This window comes from Folsomia candida, unplaced genomic scaffold (assembly GCF_002217175.1).
Source record: "Folsomia candida strain VU population unplaced genomic scaffold, ASM221717v1 Fcan01_Sc001, whole genome shotgun sequence".
Lineage (NCBI taxonomy): Eukaryota > Metazoa > Arthropoda > Collembola > Entomobryomorpha > Isotomidae > Folsomia > Folsomia candida.
In genome coordinates this window covers 2,933,814-2,949,492 of record NW_019091193.1, presented here as the reverse complement: position 1 = coordinate 2,949,492, position 15,679 = coordinate 2,933,814, and the positions used below count along the sequence as shown (strand labels likewise).

The following is a 15,679-nucleotide window of genomic DNA, read 5'->3' as shown; positions in this document are numbered from 1 at the left end:
ATTACCTCATGCTAAAAATGTGAAATGAAAAGCACTGATTACATGAAACAATATATTGAGGGTATTCGTTATTTCTTCGTATCCTTAGTATCGTAAAATAATTTACGAAGAAAAAGCAATGGGTCAAGCTTCGTAAAAATTGTAATCGTAGTAACGCGATTTTCGATGACAAAAACTTACAAAATTCCGTGACCATAGTAAGTTATTTTGCGATACGAAGAATAAATAGGTACTGAGGATACGAAGAAATAATATGAATACCCTCTATGTTTCGGCTTCTTATATTTGTACCTATTGTCTACATACGTACATGAATATCTGTTCCATGTGTTTTATTGTATGATCATGAATTTGTAACGTCTACTTAGGTATTTTCCCCACAGCATTAAAAACCCGATCACACTGTGATAATAGCATTTTGAAATATGACGTTTGTTCAACAGATGTTAAACTTTGAAAAATTAGTGTCGCCGATGCTGCTTACCTACATACATAGAAGATTTAAAAAATCAAACGTTTTGATTTTGATTTTGAAGTTTTGATTTTGAAATTTTGATTTTGAAGTTTTGATTTTGAAGTTTTGATTCAAAACATCCTAACTATGTTTAAGCTTCGTTATAGTGCACAAATTTTGGTTCAAATCCATCTCTTCCTACTTATTCCAGATATTTTTTGTTCATCATAGCATCATCGTTGAAACATGGCTAATCTGAAATTATGTTTCAAGTACTGAGAGAGTCTGGAGTGCTTAGAATAAAATCAACCATATTCTGGCAATTGGCTTATCTATTTGTCATGTCATGCATTTCATTTTTATTATTCGATTTTATTTCTGAGAATGCAAATTAATTGTATTCACAATCAGTTTCAGGGATTTTTATGTAGAAATGCATGGACATGGATATTTAATTGCCTACAGTGGCAGCGGAAGCGTGTGGACAGAGGGACAATGTCCCCACGGTTATTCGATGTCTAGATCATTTGTTTATGTTGTATAAACCCTTCCCTTATCCTATAATGTCAATGTCCCCAGATGTCCCCACAGCTTCCGCGTCCACTGCTTGCCTGAGCTTAATAAATAAATACAATCACTTTTCCTCGTATTCCATATTAGAGTAAGAATTAAATGATTCGACAAGCAGATCCGCCGACTATTTCAAAAGTACAAATACTCTATTGGATTATGTTCCCCACATGAAACGAATTAAAACTTAGCAATTTTTTCGGGCGCCAAAATTTCCTTTGGGGGGTTATGAGAATAATGGGAGATAAATGTGGTGCACATAGGGCACAGCATATCTATGAAATGGGTTGATGAAATTTCAAAAACAAAATTTTTTTTACACTCTATGGATCAGTACCCCCATAGGTTTTTCGAACTGAGGTGGAATTCCGACTTTGAGGGGCTTTTCACAGCGACGCAAAATTGACTCAGAAATTAATTTTTCGCTATAACGAAAAAGTATGACGAAATGTTCATACATTAGCTTTTCACCAATTTTTACTACGTTGCAAATTATTAGTAGTAGAATAAAGGTTAAATTACAAAGAAAGTCGAAATCGACATGCGTGACCTTTTTCGGGGATCGAAAGGTCACAATGTCAAAGGTCACATTACCCCATAAATGGGGTATCGTTGGAAAGGTATTGGCGAGGGGATTCAGAATATGTATACTTTGTGGGGTCTGAAACCACTCCCTGCAAGTCTAGAGGCCAAAGAACGAAAATCGGCAGTTGTCCAGAATTTAACACAGCAGTGGATTGGGAGCTAACACGGAAGCATGCATGGGAAAAACTCAAAAATATTCTTTTGGCTCTATGTTTGCAGGGAGTGGTTTCAGACCCCACAAAGTATACATATTCTGAATCCTCTCGCCAATACCTTTCCAACGATACCCCATTTATGTGGCTATGTGACCTTTGACATTGTGACCTTTCGATCCCCGAAAAAGGTCACGCAGGTCGATTTCGACTTTCTGGGTAATTTAACCTTTATTCTACTACTAATAATTTGCAATGTAGTAAAAATTGGTGAAAAGCTAATGTATGAACATTTCGTCATACTTTTTCGTTATAGCGAAAAATTAATTTCTGAGTCAATTTTGCGCCGCTGTGAAAAACCCCTCAAAGTCGGAATTCCACCTCAGTTCGAAAAACCTATCGGGGTACTGATCCAGAGAGTGTAACAAAATTTTGTTTTTGAAATTTCATCAACCCATTTCATAGATATGCTGTGCCCTATGTGCACCACATTTATCTCCCATTATTCTCATAACCCCCCCAAAGGAAATTTTGGCGCCCGAAAAAATGCTAAATTTTAATTCGTTTCATGTGGGGAACATAATCCAATAGAGTATTTGTACTTTTGAAATAGTCGGCGGATCTGCTTGTCGAATCATTTAATTCTTACTCATTATCAAACAAAGTTCCATCCACCTACCAATGCATACATACATATTTACTTCACTTTAATGGCATACGGCAGGAAAGAGATAGAATAGAATATCGATCTCAAATAAAATCTGCCGACATTTCTATGAAAAATATATATCGGTTTCACGGAATGACAGTTGCATTATTGCATATTTGTGCATGTTCCTTATCATGTCAATTACGATAGCTATCTGTACCTATGAACGCCATAATAATGAATTTTGTATGAGTGTCAGGTGTCGTGTCACAGTGCAAGCGAGCTTTGAAACAAGTGAAAAAAACGCATCCCAATTCCATCCACCTGCGTTGGGTTAAATAAATATGTACAGATTTTCCCGATAAGAGACTATCGCAAGTACCAATATATACATAAGTACCAATTTCCCTTGAATCTCTTTGAATTATTAAAATAAGTAGTATGTATGTATCTACATATGCGTTACATAAATTGAGTAAAGGTTTAATATTTTTAATACCTATGTATGTTTTTATTATGTTTTTATGAAGTTGCTGAGACTAAGTTGATTATGGTCGAGGCATTAAAATTAAAGACATTTTTACATATATTTCTTTTGCAAAAATGTCTTTAATTATAATTCCTCGACCATAATAGCATTTATGATTTAAAAAATTGGATTAATTATTAAAAATGTGTATCAAATAACTAAATATATTCCTATGCATATTTATTCGACTTATTAAGTTGACTAATGAAATGTCTTAATTATACATATAAAAGTTAAAAACAACTATCTTAATAAATACGTGATAATATTTTATATCGTATAAATTTCGACGTGAAACTACTACATAATTGTTTCATAATTTAATTATTCCTAACAGCCTTAAATTTTTAAAATAACGAGAACGTCGCCTTCCTAGCAAGCAATATTTCAAAGCGTATATTTCTTTAAATTGGTAATAGCAGAGTTTGAAGCGACATATTTCACCTTCATTTTTTCCATCATATCTCTGTATAAAACTGTCTCTTCATTTTCTTTTCCTTTAATACGTTCCAAAATGGTGACAACTTTTTCCATTATTTTAAAATCTCTCCCTAAATCATTACTATCCCCCTCCGCCGGCGCCGCAGCACTTTCATGATAAGAGTACAATGTTAAGCCTAACCATTCCATTGCCCCAATGGAAAGGTCATCCTCCTCCCCAAAAAGAACTAAACTATTATCAAACACTGTCTCGAATTGTGTTATAGCATCCTTAAATTTGTTAATGTTGCTAAAACAAATTCCCAGCTGCAAAATAGTGTCCAAAGTGTGTCTAGATTTTGCCCCATATTTATATATTTTCCACCCCTTAACAATTTTATAGTAGTGAATTGCATCCTGAAAAAATCCATTATCAAAGAAATTATTTGCAATATTTTCAAACAGAGTGATTTTTTCATGGATTGATTTTTTAGCTATGTCAGGATTCGAACCCAATTCCTGCGCTAACTGGTAAGGATCTTTACCATGAAGCCAGGCAGCCTCACCGGATTTAATTAGTTTGGTTAATTTTACGGTATCAGCGTGATTTTCTCCATGTAATTGAAGGCTTTTCTCTCGTAATTTATGTGCGATGGATAAGCCTTCGTAATATTTGTGACTTTTCATTAACCCCTGAGCAATATTGGTTTCCATGGTGATAAAATTTTTATCGTGTAGGATACCCGGTTTTCGGGAATATTGGGTAAGCTGATGGTATCCAAATAAGGATAATTGAGTCAAGACGGGTAACATATTTGGGGTGTTGGACAAAGTGTTCAGAAATTCGTTCAAAAGTGGAGAATACTTGGCGAATAAATCGGAACGGGTTGAACCGGAAGTGACCACGGAAATGTATGTGTTAGTCAAAGCTACGATTTCTTGGGGTGTTTTGAAACTTGGCAATGTATCGGAAATACTGGATAGAATGGAGTCTAATTTTTGTATAGAGTGCGAGTTAAAATGTACTCTTCTGAGGGGAAGCGGGTATTCGATAAAAATTAGGTCATTTTGTTCCCATCGCTTTATATTTAGGATGGAATAAGATGACAATTCTGTGATGCAGAGGGGAAGTGTGGTTTCAAATTTTGTTGATAATTTTCTAAGAAATTTAAAATCCATTTCGTTTCCGGAAGAAAATGACATTACTTCCAGGATGGAGTCACAATTTGGATTTTTCAAACTTTCCTTAGCTAATTCTACCATTTTTAAAAATATGTCGTCCATGTTTTTACTTGTTTCTAATTTTTGCAGAAAATAGTTAACGTTTCCAACGTTCCGACCCAAGTAGGAGGCTGCTAGACGAATTGCTAGTGGGTTAAATTGAACCATGTGACACACTTTGACGACGTTTTCTATTCCAAAGTTATAATCGAGTGGTTTTAGTTCAGATTGGAATAATTGGACCATTTCGTCCAAAAGTAAGCCATCTAATTGAATTTCTTTGATGGGTAAATTTTTTTCAGGATTATAATTAACTTGTGATCTGCCCGTTATAATTATGAAGGCACCCGCTCGAAATAAAGTCAACAGAATAGCTTGGAATTCAGCGTCGTCATAATTTATGACGTCGCTAAGTATTACTATCCACGCGGAAGTAGAAGTAGCCTTCATCTTAACGGCAATTTGGTCAATGATAACTTTGATATCTAAAATGCTGTCCTTGTTTAACCTGTTTAGTGCTAAATTCGTTAATGAATTTACCAATAAAATACTTGACTCCGCGTTCAGCCATGACACGGGAATCAAAGGATCAATTTTTTGTGCAAATTTTCGACATAATTCTTTCTTCCCAATACCATCCGGTCCTGTCACGTGGACGATAAATCTTTCCTTATTTCTTGCCTCGAATAATTCTTGCAATTCGACAAGTTGGGATTTTCTTCCGATAAAATTTGAAATTGGTTCTTGCAACACGAATCTATTGATTCGATCGATTCTATGGTTCGAAATTCCATTTTGATGGGATATCCGAATGGTTGGTGAGACGGATCGGTGTGTCGGCTGATCACCGGATTGGTATAAATTCGTAGAAATTATGGCTACGCCAAAACAAACGACTCCGAAAAGGATAGAAACAGTGAAATATCTTTCCAAATCGGCCAATTTTTGTAGAGCTCCGAACCTCCAACTTCTAACTTCTAGTTGGTACTTATCCATGGAAATTAAGGCATCTGTTTAGAATCGTATAAAACAATTAATGTTTTAAAATTTATTTTGAGCTAATTCGAAAAAAGCCAAAATTCATACCAGCTGCCGCATTAAATCCACCCGTCGTAAGGGCGATTCTTAGCTCGTACACATGCAGTGGTCCATTGTCCCCGGAAGCGGAAGTTTGCATGGAGCACCATTTTGAAATTAGCGAGGATAACGTAGCACAAAGATTTAGAGATGATGAAAACTTAGCATCATGGCTTGGCCTTAACATCATGCCTTGTTATCAATCAATTAAATTATATGGCATATGTACTTGGCATAATTTCTCCGGTGAGGGCCCCTCCTTAATGTGGGGACTAATAATTTGTACCAGTTTTTGAATCGATACTTTTAACGGGGGCATTCTACATAGAATATTATTGTTAGTTGTGAGGGCTATTAAGGGAATAATTTGCTTTTTGTATGTATTTATGACTACTGTAAAAGCTAAGTAATTACATACTTAAATACAAATTCGGCATAAGTTGAGTGATCCCATCGTGATTTCGTTGTTATGCAAGCGCACGTGCTATGCAGATAAGGACGTGCGCAATATCAGGCTTTCCTGTGTATACCTAATGAAGCGAGAAATATCCTTATTAAACAGATATCCATATCTCCGGTGCAGATTAATTATTTATTTGCTCAACTGCATAGTCCGAATCAGGGATTATGTAACCGTCATGTCCGTCCGTTAATTTCTGTCCGAGTTCGAAATTATATGATTATCATTTGAATAGGTAGTACTATATATTTGTATTGAGGGTAAATTTATTACACATGTATTTTTCGATGATGAACACGTTGTACGAACTTGATGATGACATACACAATGAGTCAAATAGCTGACGACTAGGGTAAAGTGGTTGATTAGTGAGGTCACATGGGTCGAGTAGGATAGTGTCGCTTATTGTAGAATATTAGCATTTAATTAACCGGGTATTCGGTGTCTATTATGTATATTTGGGGACTAATTTTTATGATTTTCGGGTAGAACGACACAACCTGGCTCGGACTACGTACGCAATTACACGATGACTCACCTGTTCCTTTTCGGCACGATTTTTTTACTAATAAACTTTCTTTACTGGAAATATCTTATCCACAAGTTAACGAACTAATTCGATATGCAAATCAGAAAAATATTCCGGGGCTAAAGTTCTACTAAATTAAACTAATATTAAACACCATAAAAAACCGGTGAAATTTGCATAACTAAAATTAACACGTGCCATATAAATAAATCATAAAGATAAGCATTAGTGGTAAATCGCAGCCGTGCAAACATTTCATGACAGTATAACAGATAAGATCCAACTGCGACGTGTAGTATTACGTAAGTATGTACGGTTTCGGAGCGTCAATGCTTACGTACATATGTAACACCGGCGTGCAAATAATTCTGTCATATTTGACAATGGATTAGATTACATACGGCAGAATTAACTGTTCAATTTCGCAAAATTTAATCCTGTTGGGCCATATTTTTGTCGGTTTGGTTTGAATTGTTAATCATACCTTATAAATTTTTAGGAAGAAAGAAAGTTTAAAAAAATTATAGAATATCCATTCACATACGTTTTGCTAGTTAAAAAGCATTGGGAATTAATAATTCCAATGTCTCAATTTATTTTGTCTGACCGTTTTCAGGCAGGTTTTATAATATTAATCTTAACCGTAATTGTTATGATTGCATTATTTTCTTCGAATGAGTATAACACTGCGTGGAAGACGATATATTTTCCACGACCAAATATTGAATCTGTCTCGTTCATGACAAGATTCAATCAAACATTAGGATTCCAACCTGTTGGTGATGGATTGTTCCTCTATTCAGCTTACTACTTTAAAGACGAACGGTAATCAAGTTTAATAGCAAATTAATTTAATACCAAAATGTAATCTAATGATACACTCTTAGAAATCCAGTGTTAAAATGATACCAAGCGGTATTCATATATGACTCTACCAATGCGGTATTGATAATGAATGCTGTGTAGTAATAGATCGGAATTAAAGTTTTGCCATATCCGTAGAATAGAAAATTTTTACGCACCGGTATAATTTTGATACTAAGCGGTAGAAACTTTAATCTGAGAAATCAGTACCTGCGTGACTAGATTTCTAATACGGATAGTGTAACGCCCACTTCAATGTGCAATAAATATACATACTACACATTCTTTATAAATCAGGGATGGCAAACCAGCAAAAATCCGAATTGTTGGACTGGATGTGAAAGCAGAGGCTCGTGACGTGTATTGCGTTTTCCTCGGAAGTGGTGGAGAAAGCTACAATGAAACTAACAATGGGCAATTAATAACGATTAAAGGGTACAAAACAATTTGTAAAGATCCGTACGGCCTGGGACATAAATATGGGTATGGTATTCAATTAATTCAGTAATTGAATATCAATTGCATACATATTACGTCCAAAACAAGTTAGATAATTTTTTTAATATAAACATTTCAGCCCAGCTTACGTCGACTGCGAGCTGCCCAACAATACGCTAGTAGACCCACCTAAATTTGTATCCATATATCATGCAAATTACAGCCTGGAAATTATTGGAAACATTTTAAAAATTAACTATCCTCCCCCGAGACAGGAAAAACTAATGTATAAAGTTGCGTCATGCACGCAGCCTTTTTACACGTGGGCAGATAATATGGGAAAACCAGTTGAGCTCGTGGAATGGATGGAGTACCAATTAATGATGGGGGTTGAACATTTCCTATTTTACAATATTTCCATGAGTCCCGCTTTTGCCACAGTTTTGCAAAGTTATGGAGATGGTAAACTGATTTTAATATAAATGCAAATTAATTGTGGTCATTAATTAATTATTAATAAAATTGTTGTTTACTGGTTTACACCACAGTTGTCACCTTGCTCCCGTTTGAACTTCTGGTTTCCGAAATAATGAGTCACGGACAATTTGTTCAGGCGAACGATTGCGTCTATCGTTACAGGGACGTGGCCAAATATGTTACTACACTCGACATCGATGAATTTCTCATCCCATCCGACAAATTTTCAAATTACGGTGACATGATCGACTTTATTATGGAGAGCGAAGATGTCAAGAAATTAGGAGGTGTTATCAATCAATTAAATTGGCAGTCATATTTTTCCTTTGCAAATTGGCCGACGAGGGATATGAGTAATTCATCGACGGACTTTTTTGACGCTAACCTACTTCGATTAACTACTCGGATTAAGTTTCAGGAGGGATATCAGTAAGTCGATGGTTATAAACTTGTCATATTTTATTGAAGGATCAAGGATCGTATCGAGTATTTAGACGAGTATAATATTTGATAAGGTTTGAAGTTCCTCAATGAAATACAAAATTATTCGGTTAGGGAACGTCCATGTATTACGTCATCAAAAAAGGCCAATATATTTTGAGACCACCCACCCACCCCGTCCTTTTTCTGCTCATGTTAAGCTTTATACGAGCAAGATGGGCCTCCCAAAACTACCCATACACTTCCTTGATGACATCATATATGAACCATCCCATGATGGATTACATTAACTTTTAATAACAATGAACTCAAATTACCTAGTTGAAATATTCCCAAGAAATAATTAATTTAAAAAAACAATTCCTTGGCGCAACAAATCCTAAATTCATGAATTGGCGAAATTTATAATTTATATGAATTCATAAAATTTGTTGTTTTTATGAATTTCAGATCCAAATTTGTCGAACTTCCAAACAACGTCTTGGAGTCAACGGTTCACTTTGTAACAATCGCAGTAGATGGATCCGCAGGATACACTCCACCGTACGATGTTGGACATTATCTCCATCTTAAGGAATGCATCCCATATTTTGAAAAACCAAATCCAATTTTAAAAGAAAATGCAACCTGTCTTGGGACAATTTATGAAGAAAATTTGAACCCAAGCATTAGATTTGGAGATATTTTATCAAAAAAAGTTAGCGAAAGGGTTAGCACTTTAATTAAAATAGATCCAACGTTAGCTAGTTATTTTAAAGCAGTAATAAGTAGCACAACGACAGAAAAACCGAAGTAATTTTTTTAGAAATTAGATAGTTATAAAATTTAGTCATTATTTTATAAGTATACTTATTTTAATAAATACTTTTATACGTATGTTATTTACATGTATATTTGGCAAAAGTTACAACAACCAGGAAAATAATAAGGTTGCTAATAAATTAATTTGTAATTTAATAATTTATTTCTTAGGGTTACTTACTACCCTACAAAAATCAACGAGTATTTATTCATAACTAATTGTTTCGAAAATTAACTTATTACACAATATGTCGCGGTATATACATAGATAAGTTTATTTACTAATAGGATATAGAATAATGGGAATTGGGAAAAATCCTCATTTTGTAATCCTTAATCCAAATGAAGTCACAATTTAGAAGCGGACTCTGCCCTTGACTCGGACTACATAAATACATAAGCATCGCGCACTGTCAACTGTAGGTTTTTAAACAATTATGTACGTAATGTCAGTTTGGCACATGAGTTTTGTGGCTTATTTTTCTTTGATGACAAACGCGTCTGCTTAATCAGTACCCAGAAATGGATCACTTCAATATCTCCGTGGGTGACGATTTTGATTTTTCTCCAAGTTATTTAAAGTGCACAGAGTTATCTACTTCCACGCCGTTACACGTTGGAAGGGCCTTATGCATGAAAGTACACAAATTCTTTTACATACTATAAGATTACCATGATAAATTATTTGTTTTTCACTGGAAATTTTGTAGCACAAGCATTTACTTATTGGTACATATGCATAAAGCCCATTATATCGCAGTTGAAACTTTTAATGAAATGTTTGCACAGTTTTGATTGATAACTATTGCTTATCTTTACTGATGCATTAGTTGGGTGCAACGTGAGTGTTAATGTTCGTTATGAAAATTGCACAGATTTCGTGATCTTTAATATTTTTATGCTAATGATTTATCCCTGGAATATTTCTCTGACTTACTATGCAAAGTAACTATATAGGTTAAATGCGTTAGGGGATAATTTTGTATGCAAAATGCGTTATGCAAAGTGACACCAGACCCTATGGGAATACCCGCCTCGGACGAACAGGTCGGTTACATACATAATCTCTGGATTGAGCTAATAACTGGACCAAATAATTTGTCGGCATTTACGTATCTTTGGTATGCTTTTAGTCAGAATTGTATTTCCTCGATCGCGGAAAGAGTGACATAAATTCAGCCGTTATCTGAGAATTATGTTTAAACAACGCCGATTTCGCGATAAGATTAGTCCCCAGTAAGCCCGTTCTGCACTCGCACACTTACATCCGAACTTACATACTTATTTGCATAATCATCAGAATCAAAATTGAAGTGCTGGGTACATATATATATTTATTCATTCACTTATGTAGAGTCCATTCGTAAGGAAGAAGAATTATTTTACCTACATATTGTACCATTTCATTGCGGTTTGCACATTATTCAAAAAATTCCCGAACAGGAAGTTCCACAGGGTGCCAAAATCATGTCTTTGGTTATACAGAATAATCCCATTGTCAAGATCATTGTAGGGATTGCGGTACGACTTATTTAAAATATTTAACGTTGGAGCTAAAAAATTATGAAATTATATTATCAATATCGTTCATATTTTATCAAACTCTTACCCGTTTTAATCTATTTAATATTATTCTAAATTTATTATGACAGGCGATAGTTTTATACTTCCACTGGATGACACAGCTTCACGAAAGGCAGGACATCCTTTTCAAAAAAAGCGTAGCAGATACTCACGGAATATTACGGAGTTTTGAGGCGACAACATTAGCATCCTATGAATCCCTGAAAGATGTAGTACTCTCACTGTCACTGTCCCAGCCAACTCAGCCGCCAGCACGAAATACTAAAGACTTTGGCGTTGCGGATCGAGGATTTTGGCAAGGCACCGACGCCACATCGCGCCACGTATTTGATGAACCATTAGCGACAGCACTCATAGAATTTTTAAGAGGAGAAAATGTGAGAATAAATATTAACGTTTTAGAATAAGGGAATGCCCATATATTACGTAATTAAAAATGTGGGGAGTTTTTGGTGGAAAATCTTTCTCGTTTCAAGCTTAACATGAGTACGATAGGGAAGGGGTGAGTGGTTGGTATAAAAATCCGCGTTTGTTATGACGTATTTAATATATGGACGTTTCCTATTTAATATTCAAAAAATGAAATTCTGATTTCCAAAAAGGTGAAAACTCTCCTGGAACTCGGTTGTGGGACGGGTGCATACGCCAAACAAATGAAAGCTGCCGGAATTTTGGTAGCCTGTTACGATGGAAATCCACAAACTCAAGATTTGTCCGAGGGTCGTTGTGGCGTCGTGGATTTGAGTAAACCACTGGATTTTGTCAATTCGAATGGACACTTTCACTCGAAGTTGGGGAACATATTCCAAAAGAATTTGAGGATATTTTTATAACAAACGTCAGTGGGGCGAAGAATGGATTAATTCTTAGCTGGGCGATTGAGGGACAGGGCGGAACATCGCATGTGAACAATCACAACAATAGCTATATTCGGGATAAGATTGAACAAAAAGGATTTACCTCTGATTTCAAGACGGAAAAAGTTTTTAGGAAGGAGGCTACTCGTGGCTGGTTTAAAAATACTATAATGGTATTTCGAAAACAGGTTTAGTCAGGTGATAATGGTATTTATGTATTGCCATCCATAGTAATGCGTCAGCATACAGATAGTTCAATTATATTACGGGTCAAGTAGATACATATTTGTCCCAACCCATACTTTTGACCATGTTATTGTATGTACTTTGTAATAAAAGTGCGAATTCTTAATTTTAATTATAACTATATAAACCAGATTAAATTTTGATAAAATAAAGAAGTCATGCATAGATGTAAGATCATTTAAAGTATATTTATTTGTATGTATCTAAACGGTTATGCGCAAATATACAGCAATATTTTGCACACACATACTTCAACAAGATTGAGTGAAATATACACACAGAAAATAATTTATTTTCTGCAATTTATCCGCAACTTATTTTAAATAAGTTGCGAGAAAACCCGTATACATGTAGTTACTTAATACCGCCCTTAAGTAAAATCCCCCGAAATTTGCATTATAATTCTGAAACAAAAAAAAGATTATGGATCGGTTGTATTGGTGGTGTATATTTATTGGTGACATATACCAATCAATCATGTCGATTATTACCATTCTATCTAAACTCTTAATGTTCACGTGGAACTCCCAATGCAAACATTGAGATCCGTTGCACCATAAAATATGTGCTGATATGCAAAAATGGACCAATACAATCCTCTCAAAAGCATAAATATTGGTACACGTCAGTTGGATAGAATTAAATGCATGGGTAGCCACAGATAAGAGCCTACCGCAACTTCTATATGGATAAATGACATATGTAAATATGAATCCACCATTTGCTCTTTTTACATATTATGTACATATAGCACATCCTCATAATGTTTTTTAGTATGTGCAGACATATGTATTTATACTAAATATCAGGCAGGTATAATGTCCGTATGGAGTTGGCCATACTACTGTTATATTAAGTTACACATACGTGTAGGCTATCGTATATATTATGTTAATCATTACTAGGTTAGGATAGGCTACTGCTACTGTACAAATCTGTACAAATTATCACATTCAATTCCGAAAATGAATGAATGCGTAAAACCTTTTCAGATATTCCGAAATTGGGTGTTTCTTGTAATCCGAAAATCATAATATTGGGTCATAATTCTGCTGAATGCGCACCTTACATACATACATAAATCCATATAAAATCAAGTTTTCATAGCATGTTTGTTCCGTTCAAGAAACATTTGTATTGAGGAATTTGAGACTCTCAGTTTCCTCAATATCTCAAGTTGAGATACTCAACCTGCACACGCAGAGGATGGATCGATATCTTTTAGCGAATTCGCCCGATATACCCGGGTTACTTTCTCCACGCTTAATGTCTGCATATGCCCGTATTTTCCCCAGCAAGTTTTCAAGGCCACCTACGTGTTTGCAAAATCTGTATCCCTCAAACACTTGTGTGCAGAAAAGACAGAGCTTTTGGCAGGGAAGCAACTGTCATCTCTCACGTTAAATCTAGATAATAAGGTATTAAATTCTTATCAAATTTTTCCCTATTATTTACACACATCTTAAAATTGTGACTGTCGCTTTGGTAAATTTAGAATTTTAATAGTTTTCAAGTTCATACTGTATCGTGTTCAAAACTTGGGTTTATCACCTTTAGAGAAACTCACAAATTTTTAACGCCGTAAACTTTGTTGGTTTGTAAAAATCATTTTCTTTAATTAAGACGCGTATTCAATACGTTTTGCAAGCAATAACAATAACAAAATTGTGAGCTTACATATTCCGTATTCCTTTTGTAATTTTAGGACGTACTCACGTCAATATTTTATTTAATATTGCAACCCACTAGAAAATAAATACTTACAACTTAACGAAATAATCTTGCTAAATAAAAATAAAGATTTTAGTCCTCAAATTATGTTGTTTTTCTAAATTTGTTAGAGTTGCAAGATATACCTCGTTACATCTTACAAAATATAATTACAATCTGTATAATAAACGAGTCTGATTACCTCTTTTATACATAACATAACTTGGTCATTATATCTTTTAGCATGGAGAAAGCAGTCAGCAGTGACGAAATTGTGGGAGAAAGTGCAAACTCCACCAGCAAGGAAAGCCACTGGGAATTTCTACGCCATCAACTCCGCACAGCGACTAATTACACCAATGCAGTGGAAAGTTTTAAGACCAATGTTCTCAGCAATCATCTGGGAGAAAGCAGATCATCGTTCGAAAACTGGGTGAAAGTTGTGAATAATGTGGTAAGAAAGTCAAAAAACATTATGGTTTTATGTGAAGGGTATGATTTTTTAAAGCTTCATTTCGAGTTTGCATGTCCGCATCGTAATATAATTTCGAAAAAAATTGCAAACTATAAATACTAGCCTTGAGGAAATATACAAATTCGCAAACGAATTCTCCAGCCAATTTTTTTTTGCGAATTTGCAAACTTTGTTTTTTTTCTGCAAATCTTTCTAACGATGTGAGCCCGTAATGATTAACCTTAATACTTACTTTTCACATCTAAGGCTGTCGGGATGACCCCGTGTCACCCGTCCGACCCACATTGCACGTGTGGAGGCACGTGTTCTAACAATCACACCAACGATCTTGCATCCACTGATGCCAACCGATGTTCCTGCAACTGTTCGAATTGTTACCATCGCCGACCTGAAAACTCCCCCAAACCGGAACCTCCTCGACCTGAATACCTCACTCATATTAAACACGTTTCTCATTTCCAGTGTTAAATTAAAAACCATAATGGTTGTTACAGCAATATATTCGTATACAAAGAAACATTAATGATACTCAAAGTTTGTGATTGTAAACTAGTAATATTTATTCGTGTTTATCAGGATATGTAGTTTTCCAAGTGTCAGATATTTAGTTTCAAAAATTCTGCAAGGTTTTGTCAACTAACAAACGATCAGAATTTTTTTTTAAAAGATTTTAGATTGGATAGTGAATACATTCACACACAAATATATTCATAAGATGATGTTTTTGAGATTCCTAAAGAATAGATAGAAAAATATATGTTTGTAAATACTTACATGAAATTACCCACCTTAGTATATTCCTTATTATTTTCTCAAATATCAAGGTGCATGACAAATCCTTGTTCCTACAAATTAAATATGTAATTATGTAAAATATATTTTCTTGTTAGGTAACCCTCATTTCTTAATTACATACATAATTACTTACTCTAATTTAGGTCGTATATGTATATGGATAAACATCTTTGTTCTTTAGCTGTACAAATTACAACTAGCTTAAACAATGCTCTAATAATGCAATAAATATCTTGTCTCAATTTTCCATTGGCATTCGAATCAAGAATGGAAGGCCACTTCACAATAATATATGTATACATACATACATGCATCTGCATTCCATTCATTACCTGTCCAATTAGT

General features: G+C 34.7%; 3 protein-coding genes and 1 long non-coding RNA gene across 4 annotated transcripts; 3 read left to right on the top strand and 1 right to left on the bottom strand.

Moving 5' to 3' along the window:
• Window positions 1-3,047: 3,047 nt before the first annotated feature.
• On the bottom strand, window positions 3,048-6,162 carry LOC118434178. Its single transcript, XM_035847039.1, has 2 exons — window positions 5,667-6,162; window positions 3,048-5,590 (listed from the first exon to the last, which is right to left on the bottom strand). Exons 1-2 carry the CDS (start codon window positions 5,845-5,847, stop codon window positions 3,327-3,329), a joined length of 2,445 nt encoding a protein of 814 aa, XP_035702932.1. The 5' UTR covers window positions 5,848-6,162; the 3' UTR covers window positions 3,048-3,326.
• A 774-nt stretch (window positions 6,163-6,936) lies between these two features.
• LOC110841749 lies at window positions 6,937-10,369 on the top strand. The gene is made up of 5 exons (XM_022087444.2): window positions 6,937-7,471; window positions 7,808-7,993; window positions 8,088-8,410; window positions 8,497-8,854; window positions 9,317-10,369. The coding sequence occupies exons 1-5, from the start codon at window positions 7,230-7,232 to the stop codon at window positions 9,660-9,662; spliced, it is 1,455 nt and encodes a 484-aa protein (XP_021943136.2). The 5' UTR covers window positions 6,937-7,229; the 3' UTR covers window positions 9,663-10,369.
• A 600-nt stretch (window positions 10,370-10,969) lies between these two features.
• On the top strand, window positions 10,970-12,538 carry LOC110863352. The gene is made up of 3 exons (XM_022112634.2): window positions 10,970-11,188; window positions 11,320-11,628; window positions 11,854-12,538. The coding sequence occupies exons 1-3, from the start codon at window positions 11,135-11,137 to the stop codon at window positions 12,082-12,084; spliced, it is 594 nt and encodes a 197-aa protein (XP_021968326.1). The 5' UTR covers window positions 10,970-11,134; the 3' UTR covers window positions 12,085-12,538.
• A 1,115-nt stretch (window positions 12,539-13,653) lies between these two features.
• On the top strand, window positions 13,654-15,581 carry LOC118434122. Its single transcript, XR_004833785.1, has 3 exons — window positions 13,654-13,772; window positions 14,308-14,518; window positions 14,786-15,581. It is a non-coding gene; the product is annotated as an uncharacterized LOC118434122 (long non-coding RNA).
• The last annotated feature ends 98 nt before the right edge of the window (window positions 15,582-15,679 follow it).